The 18,411-nt window shown below is 43.5% G+C and overlaps 1 protein-coding gene across 1 annotated transcript; it reads right to left on the bottom strand.

Annotated features, from left to right (window-relative positions):
- Window positions 1-1,042: 1,042 nt before the first annotated feature.
- On the bottom strand, window positions 1,043-15,521 carry LOC311004425 (vang-like protein 1; the record flags this gene model as incomplete). Its single annotated transcript, XM_083996493.1, has 9 exons — window positions 15,442-15,521; window positions 14,410-14,581; window positions 7,977-8,405; window positions 7,051-7,226; window positions 5,953-6,086; window positions 5,432-5,467; window positions 3,432-3,582; window positions 2,428-2,662; window positions 1,043-1,303 (listed from the first exon to the last, which is right to left on the bottom strand). Exons 1-9 carry the CDS (start codon window positions 15,510-15,512, stop codon window positions 1,043-1,045), a joined length of 1,665 nt encoding a protein of 554 aa, XP_083852619.1. The 5' UTR covers window positions 15,513-15,521.
- Window positions 15,522-18,411: the final 2,890 nt, after the last annotated feature.

Here is an 18,411-nt window from a genome sequence, read left to right as displayed (position 1 = left end):
TTGGCTGATGGGATTTATGCTACGCAGGCGCTGTAATAACACCCTCTCCTCTTGGTGAATTAAGCCCCAAATCAGTGGCATATGTTCTGAAACTAAACAGCACTCAGTTAAATTTCAGTCACATGAACCACGTCGCCATCCAAACATCAAGTCCCTCTGCTGGACCTACAAAAAGATCAGTGTACACTCCGCGCGCTTTAACTGCACAAATGCAAACATGGTGACTTGTCAGATGTGTTAGCTCACAATCTCTTGGCTCGACCCGTCTCCATTCAGCTGTGCAGTGTTTGGCATTTACTTCCACACACCCCGGCGATTTGTCTTGACATTTACACACACGTCCTCAGCTATTTACAGTCCACTTATCTCCACGATTACAGCACAGACAGACAAAGTAAAAAAACAAACAAAAGCATAGCACAGTTTTGATATAAAAGTGTGGAGGGTAACAGTATATTCACATATAAATACTGTACATACATCTGTAATACAGGACAGATAAATAATCATTAAAGACTGCTAAAGAGCAGTTTGGTTAAAAGGGTTGTTTATATCAAATGTCCTTGTCACTACAGTAACACTAAGGAGAAAGGGGGAGCCAAGCAGACCCCAGGTATGTACTGTATTATACACACTCTCTCTCTCTCTGTCACACACACACACACACACACACACCCACACGCGCACACACTTTTGCATCCTAAATAACACACTCCTTAATCATGATCTCTCCCATGCAGGCACACACTGACACATGCAGATCAAGGAAGGAAGAGGAACGTCTGTGAGGGTCATGTGAGGTGCATAGAGGAATACCTGACAGAGAAATCCAAGCAAACCCCCTCCCCCCATGTTTTGTGTCCTTTATTGTCCTGGACACAAAGATATGTGAGAAAGTGACATAAACTTAAGTACAAAAAACAGTACAAAAAGGTTTTTTTTCTTTCTTTTTTTTGTTTTGTTTTGTTTTGAAAAATTCAGTCAGATAATCGTAACAGCCCTGCAAGTCCAGATCAGCAGCACACTTCGTCCACTGGGTCTGTTAAACTGAGGTTTCTGATTGAAGCAGCAGTATAAACTTGTGAGACTTGGGGTCGATGTATTCCTCAGTCAGCCGGATGTAAGGGATGCCCTTCACGGTGATAGCTAAGCTAAAGTCCAGACACTTCAGCAGGAACTCTGCCCCCTCCTTTATGCCACTGGTGACAGAAGCCTCGCTGACCAACGTCCACTGATCGGCCATCCAGCGCTCTGGGCCGTACTGCAGGGTGGGACCGGGGGCCAGGTAGGCCTCGAGGAAGGCCTGGACACACACAGACAGCCATTCAATGAGACAATTATTTCTCATCAGGATATAACGTTAAAAACCTGATTTTTAAGCTATTTTACCACCATTTTTTATTGCAAAAACAAATCATTAACTATTTGAATGAAGATCTGGGGCCTATGGGAACAGCAGTGGTGGGTTGCCAGATGCTGTTGCCTGAGGAGGAATGTTGCAGGCAGAAATGGCTCCTGGTTATGGCCAATGTGTGCCATTATTTGTGCAAAATATCTTACAGAAACATCTTTCTGTATGTATTTCTCATTGGTTATACAACATTACCAAAAATTAACAACCATTACAGACCAACCACACTTACTGATAGGGACTATTTACAACATTTTGTGGTTTACACATTACATATATCTCCTTAGAAATAAACTAGTACACTGACTCCACAGTAGCCTATTGATGTTTTGCATTTTTTGGAGTATGAATAATCAAGGTGTTATGTATGCAACCTGTTTGATCTCAAACCCCATCACGCTGGTAGGTCCTCCTGTTACTCCCCAGTTCTACTGTAGACTGCTTTCACAGCTGATAAGGATAATCGCTAGAAAGATGAAAATAACTCAAGGTGTAATAAACTGGAATTATCCTTTAAGTCCCATCTGGCTGGCCTCCATTCACGCACAGTGAAACCATTACAGATGGCCCACAATGCAGCGATGCACCTGGTCTTCAATCAGATATAAATTTGCACATGTCACTCTGCGCTGGATATACACTGGGTATCCATGGCCGCCAGAATCACACTGAAGTGAACTGCTATTTGCCTTCGGAGTGGCTTCTAGCTTTTCCACCCGTCTACTCAATCATTCAGGCTTATGCTCCTTCTCACGAAGCATAAGCCTGCTTTCCTCCGAGGAATGTCGTCTGGCATTGCCGTCCCTGCACATAAGGCAATCGCAGTCCAGACTGTTTTTGCCTGTGGTTCCCAGATGGTGGAACAAGCCACCGAAAGCTATCAAATGAAAGCATCTGCCAAATGAAATGCAATATAAAGTCTGATAAACGCTGACTTTTTGTGGTTTGAAATATTTACAACTCATCTATTCTCATTGTTATGACAGTATTTAAAAAACATTAAACGCTGTGCTGACCTTAGGGCTCATGTTATTGATGAGACAGAAAGCCAGGTGCTTCTGGATGCTCTCCATGCTGTGGCAGTGTTGCCTCCTGGTGGTGCGGAGGTACTTCTGCAGGGAACGTGCCATGGAGGGAAATATGGCCAGAGCTGCCTCTCGCACGTCCATAATGTCAGAGGGCGCCGCGCGCTCATCCTCCTTTTTCATCCGTCGAACATGAGTGAAGGCCTCTTCTACAGCCACCACCAGCCTGACAAAGAAGGAGCTTACTGTCAGCTGTCGAGCTTACTGCGTTTAATCCATACTGTTCAATAAGCAACACATTCCACATGTACCAGTTAAGCCCTTTTTAGACGTGGGGTATATTATATATATATACGGCTTTTCCCATCATCTGTTAAAGTAATGGCTTCTTGTCATTCAAACATACTGTAGGTGTCCATAAATATTCGTACACTTGTGCTTGCTTCTCACTTGTGGATCCCTGAATGAATTCTCACTAATTCAATCAGATACTTTGTACTGTACATGCGTAAACACAGAATGACATCACGTTAAGCTGAATCTCCTTTTTCTGATTAATTATATTTAAAGTGAAATAGTTTTTTGTGCACAAAGGCTTTTTTTGCAGTTCTCTTGACCTGGACTATCAGGCAAGAAGCAGTGGGTTATTTATAGTATTTCTTGGTTTATTAAACCAATTTATTTTGCTTTGTGCATAAGACATGATAATTAAATGGCATGAATGCAAAACAAAAAGCGCCTTCAGTCTCTCATTGTATTCATTATTATGCTGCTGTAGCTTTTGTGTGAATCTCACAGTATTTAATTCACACTTGTGTCGAGAAATGCTCAGAAAGACAGTCGTTCTTGTGTGTGAAAACTGCTCTTGCTGTGAAGCACACATGGGCTGACATGTGAAATTAACCATCATAGCCTGAGGTGCGGCTGAAAGAGCCTATACTGTAGATCGATAATTCACCCCATGTCATGATGTAATTTCTCACAGCCAGGCTCACCTGGCTCTGCGTTTGCGGACTCTTCTCTCGTAGTCGGCCTCCTCGTAGTACAGCTCATTGTGGGCACTGTCTTTGCGTTTGGCGGCAGCTGCAACCATCGCCCGTGACTGATTCCCATTACCGGGCGGAGGCCCTGCTGCGTTCCCTGGGGCTGCACCGAAACGAGAGGACAGAGGCAAATTGGTTAGATCAGTCTGAGCTGGACGAAGTGGTTCCTGACCCTACCAGGCTCTGATTAATGGGCTGTTTCTTCCGAACGTCAAAAACGTAGCCTGTTTTGCCGGTTTTGGAATGTTATGTTTACGTTTCCATGGTTTCAGTAGCCGCGGTAAATGCATGGATTTTAATTTTTTTTTCCCCCAATGAAAATCGGTAAAACGCATGGATCATCGCAGCAGCTTTTAACAGTGGATATCACACAAATTGACATCTGTGTTAAAAGCCAGCGTTAATAGATCCATGCGTTTACCGCAAAGTATGACAACGCCTGAAAACCATGGAAACGTAAACGTAAAATTCCACCAAACCGGCAAACCGGAAGCCAGTTTTGACCATAGATGACGTTCGGAAACTTGTGGATAGGAAGGCATGGAAAGAAAAGGTCACACTGGAGGAGAGAGCTCAGATATTACACATAACTGGAGGTGTGTAGCAAGTGTAAATCAACCAACTTGGTCAGTATTTCTCCCGTATTGTGCTCCGCAGACAGATTTAAGGACCCTGTGTGCTAATCTTCCGCAACTTATCTGGGGCATCCTGCCAGATCATGTGTCTCAGTCACAGAGAATGTTAATTATAGCACTGAAAGAAAAAGAGGTAATTTCCACTGGAAGCATCCACATTTTTCCGCTAAGGCAGAAACCTTTTCACTGGGTGTGTTTGGGGGTGGGGTGGGTAAGATATTCATCATTTTACACTTCAAAGGCCGTAGTTCTGGTCTGATCTGTGAATTTACTGATTTGTGTGACAAACCCATAAAGCTAATGGAGCTTGTACAGCAGTATATTACAGTTCCTGGGGTTTTTATTATGTGTGGGGGGGGTTGAGATCTGGTCCATATTCATGAATATCAGCACAGTTTGGAGGAGGTAATATAGAGTAAGCGCTGCAGGTCAGGTAAAGGTATAAATCATTAATAATCTAATCTGCATGTTTGTGCGTGTGAGCGCAGGTGAGGGGGAAACACCGAGCGTATTGAAATAAAAGAATGCTGAATAATTTGCACAGGGAGGATTGTAAATATTTTCCACTGAAAACATTGGTAAACAGTTGCCTCTTTAACTTCCTGCCCTACATATTCATGCCATGAGAAAAGCGACAGTGAATGACTGTGAATGAGAAGGTGGGAGGGGGCTGGGATGGGTGGGGGTTTGAAGTGAGTGAAAAACTGAAGGGGTTGGAGAAAAAAAAAGAAAAAGAAAAGAAAAGAAAGCAAGAGTGAGTGGAGCTGGAGACAGGGCTGAACGGGAGGAAGGAGAGATGTGGGAGTATGTGCGAAATGAGCGTTACTCTGATGAATTATTTAAGGATTGAAATTCCACAGCCCTCTAGAGGCCTTTCCGCTGCACTTTGATAGCGAGGAGGGGGGTGGGGTGGATGGGAGGTGCTGTGAGGACACCATATCCCATACTGCACTCCTGCCATAGATCACCAAATCCACTGTGATATAGGTCAAGGGGATTGATGAGTGGTGAGTGGAGGACACTGCAAGACAAGGTGCAATATATGTCAGTGCAGTGTGTGGAGTAGATGTGCGTGTGTGAGGGTGCAGGGAGGCGATACATCAAGAACATTGTCGTGTTAACAGCCGGTGTATGTGCATGTGCATGTGCAGCAGAGTGCTTTCTGCAGAGGCAATACACCGTATACATTACTGTATGTCAGAGATGGAGGCTTTAGAGTGCTGTAAAGATGGGGTCAACTGAACCGTGAAATAAGCAGCTTCCTGTGATTTAGTACCGTGCAGCAGAGTGATGCTGAGGACTTTTATTTGTACTTACTGTCCAAAAGGTATGTTCTCAGTTTGTTTCTAAAAGCTGATTGTGGAAAAGATGGGAGATGGAGAAGGAAAACATCAAACACAACAAGAAGGAAAAGGAGCAGAAGATGGCAAAGATGCACTCTAACTGCAGCTTATAGGTTTAACTAATCATCACACTTCAGTTCAGAAGAGACTTGAGAAGTCGAAAATATGTTTTATGATTCTTGATGCGACTGGTCACTGATTGTTACCCTGGAAACACTGGTTAGCCGGTGTCGTTGATTGTGCCCATGGAAACACAGCCTTGTCTGGTTAATGTGGCTTTAAATAAGTCAGACTTAATTTGGTGAAACTAACTCGAATGAGACTAATCTAAAAATAAACGGAACACTTAGACATTATTACAGCTTCGACATTACAGACCAGTCTAAAGCTCTTAGTGAAACTGGCCCCTGGGAACCGGAGAAGCACAGAGAGGGACATCAACTGAAATGTTTTGTAACATGAGACAGAATGAAAGGGACAAACAGTGCGACTAACCATCCACGTTGTAGACCTTTAACCCGGCCAGGTGTTTGGCAGCCCGGTGCTTGGAGGCAGAAAGAAGCGCTGGGTTATGGAGCGGAAAATCTCTGTAGTAATACTCCAGAATGGACAGAGCAGCCCTCTGGATGCTGGGCAAGAGACAGAGAGATAATAAGTGAAAATTGAGACACAGAGTGAGTTTCTAGACAAACAAAAAAAAAGGTTCTGATGATTCTTTTGATTTTGGGTTTGTTTGTTTCCTGATAAAAACCTGATGAAAATGTCTGTGTGGCTGAAATGTTACTTAAAATATTGTATCAAACATATTCTCATTCCACACATTCTTCTTTCTTATCAAAGCCTGCCACCTTCATTATTCACAATGTTAACGCCTCCCTGCTCACAGAGGTTTGTGTGTGTTACGTTAGAAAGCTGTGGATGTGAATGAATGCAAGGAGCAGGCTGCAGAGGTGTGGTAAGATCTGTTCTTTCCACTTTCACACCGCCATTTTTTTTATTTTATTTTTTGCAGTCCTCAGCCCCATTTTCCCATTTTATCAGAGTTCTCACAGTTTCCCCCCTGGAGCCACAAAAGGTAAAATTGGTGCAGTTTTGCTTCCTGTGCAGGTCTTAACTTCCTGTTTACCGGCACCAAGAGCTGGTTACAAACCCTATTGTTTTTTGCCACATCACACGAAACCTATCTAATTACCGCCATTGTCTCCTTTGTCCCGCTGTTCTCACACGCTTGATCAGAGCAGAGACAAAGTGAGACAGCCGCAGGACGAGCGCCTGTGTCCGTCTCTTTCTTATCCCTCCCCCCTGATTCTTAGAATAACTCGCCTTGAGCGAAGTAGACGAAGAGACTTGATGAGTAACTCAATTACTGCCTGTGCCAGTCTTCCCTGTGGACATGGGCGTCCAATTACACACATACTTCAACATGCTGGAGTTTAAAGACTGTGACCAAGACCAAGTGTGTTGTGTGCTGTACAGAGAGGCCACATTCACATGTAAAGGTATAAAGGGTTATTCTATACCCTCATCTGTTCCCTCAGGAGCTGCGGAGGAAGGAGGCGCGTTAATTACTGTACAGTGGGTCAGTGTATTTACCTGAGCTGTCCTATGTTGTACTGACGTGTCTCCCCGTCCGTGGAGCGGATAACACACACGCTGTAGCAGGGCTGCAGCTGGCGGAGCTCCAGCAGCACCACGGCCAGGTAGTGGACAAACAGCTGCGAGTCCACCAGGGACACGGCGAACTGGACGATACCGTGGTAGTCCTCGTCCTGCTCGGAACCACATCGTACGCGTTAAGTGGAAACATTCACTGCTTTCGTTTTTCATTCACACTGAATTTAACCAAGTGTCACTGAGATGAAAAAAGATCTGTTGTGTGTGTGTGTGTGTGTGTGTTTGTGAATCAAATCAAAATTAGCTAAATGGAAACCAAGTTAGGGAACAGCTAAGTCGTTTGTTGGCATGGTGGCCTTGAGATAACACCACAAAACACATGCAAAGACACAAATGCTACAACAACTTTATCAATTTGACAACACACGTGCTGCAAAAACTCACAACACAACAGAAGTGTTTCTCGGGGCACAAACCGTGGTGTGCACTTCTGCTTCTTTACAGTAGAAGTTATGAAGATGGCTACCCATGTTGAGTTTGTTTGTGGTGCTGTCCAGATGTTTTTATAGCACATGTGGTGTCAAATGTATAGAGCTGTTTTCTGTATTTGTAATGTGTTGGTGTTTTCTTAGGTTACAGTGTTTTGAGCTCTAAGGAGCTACTGTCCACTAATCCAAATAAGAAGAGATGCTTTTAAAGTAATCATACAATAATCCAGGAAAGTGAGGGATTCTGATGATGGTCCATTATTTTCAAATTGATACATCAGCCTCACTTTTGTTTGAAATGAATCCTTTTTATCTCATGGATCACAAAAAAATGGTATTAAACTGGAATGGTAATGCTATAAGTAAGAGAACACACTGTATCATTTTCATAGACATATAAAACGCTCCTGAACCCACCTGTGCATCAAGGATCCGGACCCCGTAGAAGAGCCAATAAGACATGGTCAGCAGGAGTGTGAGTGTAGTGAGGAAGGCACGGTACACACACATCCTGGGCAGGCTGGCGCGGCCCGGCCGTAGGAACAAGGCCCAAATGGCCACCATGAGGATGAGGAGCTTGAAGGAGATGGAGAGGAAGAGGCCCTCGCAGGCTGCGCCGCAGGCCTGCAGTCTGTCGGGCCACATTACAGCCGGAAGAAGCAGGAAGACCAGGGGCGTGGCCACCACCAGAAGCCCCACACACAAGCCCACGGCCAGGGGGAGGTAGCGACGGAAACCCTGTGTCCGGTCCTGTATCTCCTTCCCCAGTCCAACCACTTCCTCCTGGGAGATGCTCAGCTCCGAGGTGCCCGTCACCGCGGTGGTGGTTTCGCCCCAGTTATCATCCTGAGAGGAGAAAGTGAAGGACAGGTGTGTTTTTGTGACTGGCTGTGGTTCTTAAAGAGATGATTGTTCAGAATGAATATCTATGATATGCAGAATCAGAATATATATGTAATATGCAGTAATAGCATATTATGCAGAGTTTGCATGTTCTCCCCGTGCATGCGTGGGTTCTCTCCGGGTACTCTGGCTTCCTCCCACAGACCAAAGACATGCAGGTTGGGTTATTTGGCTGCTCTAAATTGCCCAGAATGAGAGTGTGAATGAGAGTGAGGAGTTGTCGTCACAGCTCAGAGCCCTAATACATCCATGTCAGAGCCCCGCCCCCCTTCTCCGCCATGATGGAAGGATTCCGGTGGCAAAAGCCTTACTAGTCTATGGGCAAAACAAAATCGTCTACTCCGTAATTTACTGTTTTACAATGCCGGAAATCACTGCTGTGTTAAAAACTGCTCCAGTGATTTACTTTCTCCTTATTCTTTCTTGTAATTTGTTCATCTGTTGGCGCAAAAAAGAGCTAGAATTTAGTCCGTCTCTGTGCTGTTCTGATGTGTTGCCCCTGGCAACCGATAGCGTCTCCTTCCATCATGGCCGACTGGCTGCTCAAATCGTCACGTGACTCCTCACTCTCAATAGCCCTGCGATAGACTGGCGACCTGTCCAGGGTGTACCCGCCTCTCGCCCAAGGTCAGCTGAGATAGGCTCCAGCTTACCTTTGACCCTAGTGCAGGATAAGCGGTATAAAAAAGGAATGAATGAATGAATGAAGTAATACCAATATCCATGAATGGAAAGGTGCTAAAATGCTCTGGGTAATTTTCATACAGCATATGGTATTTTTGGACAAAATCTTCCATAGCAGCTTTAAATGCCTTTTATTTTTAATACCATGAGAACTCCAAAACAAAACCTTCATTGTTTTGGAGTAGAGGAGGAAATAGCTGCGACAGTTATCTGAAAATCTAGGCTAATATAACCCCTTCAAAATGACAGGATAATAGACGAACCAGAGAAAACCAGCCAAACCGAGAAATTAGCAAATTGACTGGTTAATATGATCCTGAATCACACAGACAACAATGCCTCTTTTCTCCTTCTCTACCCCCTTATTGAGGCAGGATGCACACAGCCACACTCTTCATGCTATTTAGAGACATTTGATTTTCTTGGAGTTTTGCCTCATTATGACAAGCTTTCAAAGTCCCATTGAAGTAATAAAGGATGACAGGACGGGATGTGCGGTAATGCTCACTTTGGCAGGACACTGTATGTCGACATATGAAAGCAAACACACACACACACACACACACACACATACACACTGAGCCACAACAACAAAAGCTGAAGCTCTCCAAACCCATCACTGCAAATTAGAATCACATATCTTTCCTCCATACCAGTAGGGTAATTTCAAGCATAAATCTTCCCCACAAAGACACATAGAAAGAATAAATTAATGACATGTCTGTTCTAAAGAGGCATTTATTTCCTGTGTGTGTGTGTGTGTGCCTGCCATTAATTCGTGTAATTAGCTATTCATTGTCCCCTAGAGTGTCACTGCATTGTGCATATCTCCAACTACAACCAATGACAGGGTTGGCAGCTGCAGTGAGACGGATGAGGGATGAAAAATGACATGCTGAGCAGAATAAGTCTTCATGGATCCGCACACACATGCGCACACACACGCGCGCACACACACACACACACACACACACACACACACACACACACACACACACACACACACACACACACACACACACACACACACACACACACACACACTTACTCTAACAACATGAAATGAGGGAATGTTTTTCCCACCTGTCTCCCACTGTAAACTGTGCCATTTCTGGCTATTAAGGATTATCTGTAAATGTTTTTCAGATGAAGCTGACCCTGCTGATTTAAAAAAGAAAGTGAAATATGAAATCAACAACTCATTTGCATATTTCCAATCAGGAAAAGAATGCAACATAAGAATGAATTCTGCCCCACCCCCTCCATTACTGTTCACAGCCAATTAACTGTGCCGTGCAGGAGGAGCAGACGCCAACGGGAGCCAGAAGATGAACGAGAGGAGGAGACGCAGGAGGACGGCAGCAGTGAAGGTGTGCGATAGCAGTTGCGGGGATCTGTCTGCTGGAGGAATGTATGAAGCCAGAGGTTAGCTTTGTTAAGGGTACCGTCGGCTCCATTTGCAGTCTGGTCTCATTTTTATTCAGCACACATCTCTCCTCTCTTTGCTCCTGTTTCTCTCTTAAGTCAACTCTCTTTAACAGGGTCACAACCTTTGGGAAGCCGTCTGTAATCGGTCATGTGACCTGGACTACTCCACACACTGATTAGTCCTTTAGAAAACAAAGGGCTGGATAGATTTTCTCTCCGCCACACAAGATCAATATTGTTGTTTCTTTTTTCTCACTCAAAGTCTAAATAAATCAGAGAGTGATTCCCTGGGGTTTTATGGTTGTGGATACAATGAAGCCTTTTTTTTCTCTCTCTTTTTTTTTTTAAGAGTTAAATCTGAACCTGCTCAGACAGAATCACTACCCCATGATCTGTCATTCACAACAATTCAGCCAATCACAAAGTACAGGTGTAGTTGCTACACCTTGATTTAACAGTCATAGGTTAGTGATTACTTAGATTGATGTGCAGCCACATCCTGTATGTGCATAGTGAATTATTCACTAAGGAACTTGGATCATATTGGTATTTCATGCTGATTCTGCTTCCTGACAATATACAGTACAAATAGAAAAATACACTAGGCCTACTGAGTGCAACTTAATTGAGTTTGGAAGCTCAACATTTCAGGAAGCACTCCTCTTTACTTCACTGGCGAGATATAGATGGGAAACCGACAATACACTTACAGTACGGCCGTATGATACATTTGAGGTTGTTAGCCCAGATTTGCAAAACAGCAGAACAGCTTGGCATCTCTCCTTCTCTCCTCTCACTATTAGATCTCCTTTGTTTCATTTGTACAAAAAAAGTGTAAAAAAAAAAAAAAGAAAATTTTTATGTGGTTTTGTGTGGGCGTCTTTCTTGGCTTGGTGCTGCAGCATCTCTCCCTTGCTTGCTGTCGGGCGACCAAACCGTCCCAGGCTAAACAAACAGCTGTCGGTTGTAGCTTCACACTAAACAGACAGATACACTTTTGAGACAATCTCAGGGAGAAATTGCATGAGCGTGCGTTTCCCAAAATGTCAAATCATTCCCTTTAAATACTTCACGGAGAGCAGAAGGGGACACATCACAGGATTAACTAGCTCAGACTCAGCGGAGAAAGCCAGACTGTCTGTGCCACTCCTCACCAGATGTTGGCTATGAGGCACAGTTTTATTGCTTGTGGACCAAAAAGAGGAGGAAGATGAAGAGATTTATTTTATGTTATTTTCCTGTTGTTTCTTGTGCGGTAACAACCTCAGAACGCTAGTCTTGGTGTTTATCCTGTTCCCGTGTGAAAGGCTTTTTCCAAATCAACCCAACACTATATACATCAGCTACATTTTTACAGTTCACGTAAACATATGCACCCCAATAGCTCATATGCTGCATCGGCCTCCGTTTGGATGCGAAACCTGAATACTTCATCCTCCCACGCAACCTCTCTGCCAAGGTGTTTACGCAGCCAGACTTTTAATAGAGACAAGGGTTGATGCTAATGTCTCATTTAGTGGAGGAAGACAGTGTATCATTGACTGAGCTAATACAGTGTTAAAAGCAGCCATTAAGTCTCAGCGGATTAATCCCCAAGATTAACGCTGCACTAATCAGACCTTATCTCTACATACAGTAGAGTGAGGGGAAAGTGTAAATAACTGGGAGGATGAAACAGAGAAGGGTAGCAAGAGAAAGAGAAAGAGAAAGAGAAAGAGAGCGCGGGGAGAGAGAGACGGAGTGAGAGAGCAGCTCGTCTGCCGCCTGCTTGCTTGCTTGGCAGTCTTTTCATCTGGCAGTGGGGTGAATATGGATTACGGTTAGGACCCGTTTCCGCCACCACAAAGCACAACAATACAACAACATACTGATTAGCACTAGCTCATGGAGACTCACACATGCAAACGGCAAAGCAGCCCTGCCAGACGCACAACACAATGCCTAAGCCCCACCAGGCCCTGGGTGGAGGTTAGAGTGACACAAACACATTGGTTTGTTTGCGCCGGTGTTACCGAGGGTATTAGTGTCAGAATGTGTGAGTGTGTTTGTGCTAAAATGAGTCATGGCGCCTGTGAGACAAAGATCGGTTTCAGTCATTTTACTCCATTCCTTTGATAGTGGAGGTTTGTTTTTCTTTTGCAACATCAAAAAACACAAGCTGGTTGGTGTCGTAGCTGTGAGGAAGTGGATCTACAACTGTATTAAAAATATTAAAAAGGCAAAGATGCAAAGTGTCAAATTCCAAAATAATTGTATGTGTTCCTCGTCATATGCTTTGGTGTTGTGCTAGATCTAACATTGTGTGGAAACTGAAGCTGCTGCCTTCTGGCACAGACTCACAGTGACTGAGTCTCACAAAGCAGCGTGGACAGTCTCAATAACAGATTTGGCACTCGCTCTATGACTGACTCACACACATTACTGTAACACACACAAACACACACATACACACACATGAACAGAAGCTGTGGTCCAAATGCACATCCTTATGTCATAGGCCTGCGTGTAAACATGGAGGATTATTCATATCAGCTTTCCTCAAAGTGGCGTTTGGGCTGGATGCTATGGCTAATCTCGGTCTGTGAGAATGTCTGTCTGCGTTTTTTGGTGATGGTTGACGCTGGTGTGCCCATTTTGGACACTTTTTTTTTTTTGTCTGGAGGGCTAACGCAACACAATGGCAGATTACCTTACACTACCGACAAAGGACGTAAGCTACGAGCTGACAATCACATGACAGTGAGGAATGCGGCTGCCCAGACAGAAGGGGATGCTGAGTGGAGATGGCAAAATAGGTCAGACCTCAGAGTGTTAGAAAGTCTGGCTGAAAACATGACCAAATCCTAATCACATTAAATAATACTATCAATGGGGTGGGGTGGGATGGGGGGTGGGGGTACTCACCTTTTGCAGGCGGCTCGTACTCACAATTCACATTCACTTCTTATATACACTAACTAACGGTATGCACACAACAGTAAAATGTTCCTCTCTTACTATAGATTTCAAGTAGGTCAGAGGGGCTGTGAAGGCCGCCTCGGGCAGAGCTCCCTCCTCTTAAGAAGAATATCTATAACTCTTTTTCCTCCTGTAAATAGCCTCCTTCGCCTTTCATTGCAGTTAAATGAATTAATTGTAGTAGCTGACCTTTTGCATTGTAAAGAATTGTCTATTCTGTTGAATATAAAGCTGGAACCAGAGGAGAATAAGCTGAGAGAGAGTGAGTAATTTTATCATCTCATCTACTTTTCGCCAAGAAAATAAAAGGTATTTCTTTGCTTAAACAGTCAGTGATGACAGCGTTTAACTGCAGCTTTAATCCATGTGGAGTTGACTCAGTTAAAGATACACTCTGGCTTAGAGCTGCATTATCACAGCATTTTTTTTTTTTTTTTTTTACTTGAAACCTATTTTGCTCGCAGAGCTCAGCAAAATCAGCTTTATGGGATGACTGGTACCAATTTGCTCCGCTTTAAAGCTATCAGGCATGACAGTTATACCAAGTATCACACACATACACACACATTGTAATGCAGCATTGTCCGTACCAGTCCGTCCGGGCATACAAGAGGGATGCTAATCCTGTGACCTATTTGATCCCTTGTCACCATTGTTATTACTGTATCTGTCAGGCTCTGAGGCAATGGGTAGCCAGCTGTGTGAGGACGAGTTTATAAGGTCATGGTGTGGAGTTCATAGCTGGATTACTGGGACTTCTGATTTCCTCTACGGGAATGTGATTACTGCAAAGACAGTTTGAAAGTGTGCCTCTGAAAAAAAACACACAGCCTGTATTCATTCACAGGTTACTCCAGTCTGTGATTTAATCGTCTACCTGGCCGTCATCTCCGTGATCCGACGCTGGTGTGGGTTCTCCTGGCAGCGGCTCTCCGTTGTGAACGGGTGAGTCCTGGGATGGCGTGTCTGGGGGGTTGATGACGACAGACCTCTCAGAGCGACTGCTGTCTTTGCTGCTGCTGGGCTTGTGGCGCTCACGGCTTCGATCCCTGGGAAACACACAAAGTATAGAGACAAATAAAGACTGGGATCCTAACACATTGACATACTCACTGTGATTGACTTTCTTGATTACCATTTTGTCTATCAGTTGTTGGAAAAACAAAAGCACACAGAGTCACTATATTGAAGTGGGAGTTCAAATCCCTGTGGTTAATCACCTCACCGCTTTACTGACGTATGTAAACAAGCAAATACATGCAAAACCTAAGTCAAAACAGTAAGTCTGTATTGATACGATTGACCAAAATAATCAATTGTTACAATCTTGATATTTGACTAAATATTAAACTCTTGTTTAAAATAAAATGATTACTTAAAAAAATCAAGAGAATAAAGGACAGATGGATAATGACAGTAACTTTATGCAAAAAAAGGGGGGTGGGGGATGGGAAAGGAAAACTATGATCATTCCAACAGACAGTCACAGGAGTGAGGGATGGGAGGGATGGACAGGACGCAAATCAAATGTTTCTCTCATCTGCAGAATGGACAGAGTAGAGTAAACCACTGAAATAGGTTAGAGCCACTCATCTGTGACGACCCTAATCCATGAGCTCTGTCTGCCTCAATCTCTAGCTTGCTCCCGCTCTGTCTCTCTCTTAGTCTCTCATCTCATTTATTTGGCTACGACTAATGCGCGGCCCGACCAGACAGAGGGCAAAAACACAACAAAGTCAATGTGCACCAAAGGCAGTTCAGTAGAAACATAGCAAGGGGCTGGGGTGACAGATGATCCAGCTAAAACAACAAAAAAGGGAGGGATAGACAGGTACAGTAGGGGACGGGAAGGGGGGAGGGGGGTGTGGCAGACACATCAGATGCAGAGGCAGACAGACAGGAAACATACCCATGTCGGTTTGATCTCCCGGAGCGGCTGGAGTGATAGGAGTAGCCCGAGTGGGTCGACTCGGTGTCCATCCCAAACGCAGGTCAGAGGCGGTGATTGGACGGAGAGGGGGGGGTGGGGGTTGGGGGTGGGGGTGGGGTGGGATGAGGAGTGGACTCGTCGCGTGGCAGAGAGCGTAAAGTTGGCAGCGATGCTCAGGAGGAGGAATGGGTTGCTATAGAGACGAGCCTCAGGAATCCACGATGGCTGACTGCTACCCGAGAGATCGGCTTTAGTAGCCACATTGACCTGAGAGATGGAGAGATAAAAAGGTATGAGAGGGAGAACCAAGGTTTTGTTTTTTAATTACAACTGAGAGTTGACATAAGGAAAGATAGATACATAAAATAATGAATCATTAATGTATAGACTATGTCAGGCAGGTTTATTCTTGTCCACCTATGCATAACACTACACTTCCTTTCTCTAGAAGCAATAAGACTGATAATAGATGGATTCTCTTCAGTGCTACACTCCCTGTTGGTCCTGAACTTGGCAAAACTACATATTAGTTCTGTATAAGACAAACTTTTTGGGGGGAAATACTGCCTTCAAAACCAGAATGTGCACCTCTCAAATGAATTAGTCTATATCTATTTTTTATTTGACTTTGTCTTGATGCTGCCACATTGGTCTTGAAAGAAGAAATAATGCATCTCAGGGGACCTCCTGGTAAAATACTGCAAGATAAATGAACACCAATACATCAAAATCAGGAACTTCAGAGTGAAAACACTTCACTTTCAACTTGAAACTGTTAGAAGATATAACAGGAAATGCCATATTTGAAGCAGTGTGACTATTTCCAGTTCTACACGCTGCTAGGAGGTTAATAGACAAGGCTGCTGCTCTTTTAGAAAGCTTATGTCATGGATATTTTCCAAACTTTTTTTAAATATATAGTTTTCCTCATTGATCCTAGAAGTCCAAAACCAGTGGACTAAACTCACTTATGCTCTATATATACCATAGACTGTAAACAGGCTTTTAATTGCAAACTGATTCCATCCAGTTTGTGAGGGGTTAAAATCAAACAAAAAAAGTAAAATAAATTATAGCTGCTGCGCAGCGATGGGTCGGGTCCGGGCTACTTTTGGGCAAATTTAGGCAATTCTGAGCAACAAACAGGAGAATAGGAAGACAAGACAGTTGACCTTATAATGTTCAATTTGCACCAGTTGAGGATTGAACCCACAACCTTGGGAACCAAAGACCAGTGTCTATCGCACTGAGCTAATTGACAAGTGGCAGTTTAACAGTGGCTTCACAAGTTGAGTAAGCCATTCACTGTCGTGTAGGCAGATTTGAAACCACAGTAAAAAGAAAAATCAGTTTTTGAGGTAAAATAATGATATGTATTTGTCAAACATCTACTATGAGTCTAAGATGTTAGGAGCCTTCGCGCATGGACCAGTCCAAGCTATTTGTTTTTTTTTAAATTTAGAGGCTTGCTGTGATGCCACCATTAGGACAATTGTCTTGTGTTTCATATTGAGGTCAACTGACATTTTGATCTGTCATCATCATCATCACCATCACCCTTGCTGGGTCTCGAACTCACAACCTCTGACACCAAGAACCAGCTCCTAACTCGCTGAGCTAATTGGCTGGTAGTGAGACCTGCTGTGTAGCTTCATTTATCCACTCAGGGAGTCAGTGCCCAGGCAGCTGTTGTCAAGGCAGATTTCAGAAAGTCAGAAATTCTGTTATCTAAACAAAAATCTGTTAATACATAAATTGCATTTAGACAGCAAAACAGCTTAAAGACATGTGACATTTTGATCCGTCATCATCATCATCATCACCCTTGCTGGGTCTCGAACTCACAATCTCTGACACCAAGAACCAGCTCCTAACTCGCTGAGCTAATTGGCTGGTAGTGAGACCTGCTGTGTAGCTTCATTTATCCACTCAGGTGAGCCAGTGCCCGGGCAGCTGTTGTGATGAAATGGTCAAAATGTCAATAATTCAGTCATCTAAACAAAAATCTGATAATACATAAATTGCATCTTGACAGCATGGAAATGTTGGTGATTTGTTTTTAATGATAAGTGTTTTGCTTCATAAGAGAAAATCTGATGTTTATAAATTCCACTCTCACATTGACTGCAGTTGTTCCCATGAGAGCAGAATTCAAAATGTTCTAAAAAATTCAGTTTTTGAGTTAAAATTCTGATATTTGCCAAACTTCATCAACCATGAGTCCAGAATATTGTCATTTTTTTTCAGGAAGATTGAAAATGTATTTATCAAGAATTTGATGGTATATGTTTACAGTACTGTTTACAGTCAAACGTTTTCATGCACTGTAGGCTCAATTTTTGCTTAATCAAAAATCCGAGAAACAAGTTTTGTGGAGGACAGTCTGGAGATGCTCTGTAGCAAGTTTGGTGTCAATTGAGCAAAAATTGTGGGAGGAGATACATTTTAAAAGTTTTACAGTTATTGAAAAAAACAGAGTGATGGACTTCATAATTTGTAATAAGTTTAAGTGGACAAAAGTTTCAGCAGTATTGAGGCTACATTGTGGTGAAGTTTCAACACTGTAGCATCTACCGTTGGTTTGGTAGGAATTTTTAAAGTTTTTAAATTTAAACGCTTATTGTGCCCCCCCTAGGAGGGGGGGGCACATGTCCTTGGAGTTGAGTGAATCTGGCATGGGGTTGGATGTTTCTGTGAAGTTTGGTGAGTTTTCACCCATGGGAAGTATGACTTCCTTGGAAGAAGAAAGAAAGAAAGAAGAAGAAGAAGAAGAAGAAGAAGAATTCCTAGGAATACAATAGTGTCCTGTCAGCTGCGCTGCCCGGACCCTAATTAAAATGTGATATGGTTGAGGTAAAATTTGTAGCATAAAAACTCGACAAAAGTGCAGTTTAAATGAGTTCCCAGGCTTATTAGGGCCACGGGCAATCGCACCGGGCACTGATCCCT

This window comes from Trachurus trachurus, assembly GCF_905171665.1.
Source record: "Trachurus trachurus genome assembly, chromosome: 21".
NCBI classification, from domain to species: Eukaryota; Metazoa; Chordata; class Actinopteri; order Carangiformes; family Carangidae; genus Trachurus; species Trachurus trachurus.
The sequence above is the reverse complement of the archived record's forward strand: the minus strand, read 5'-3'. Positions and strand labels throughout refer to the sequence as shown.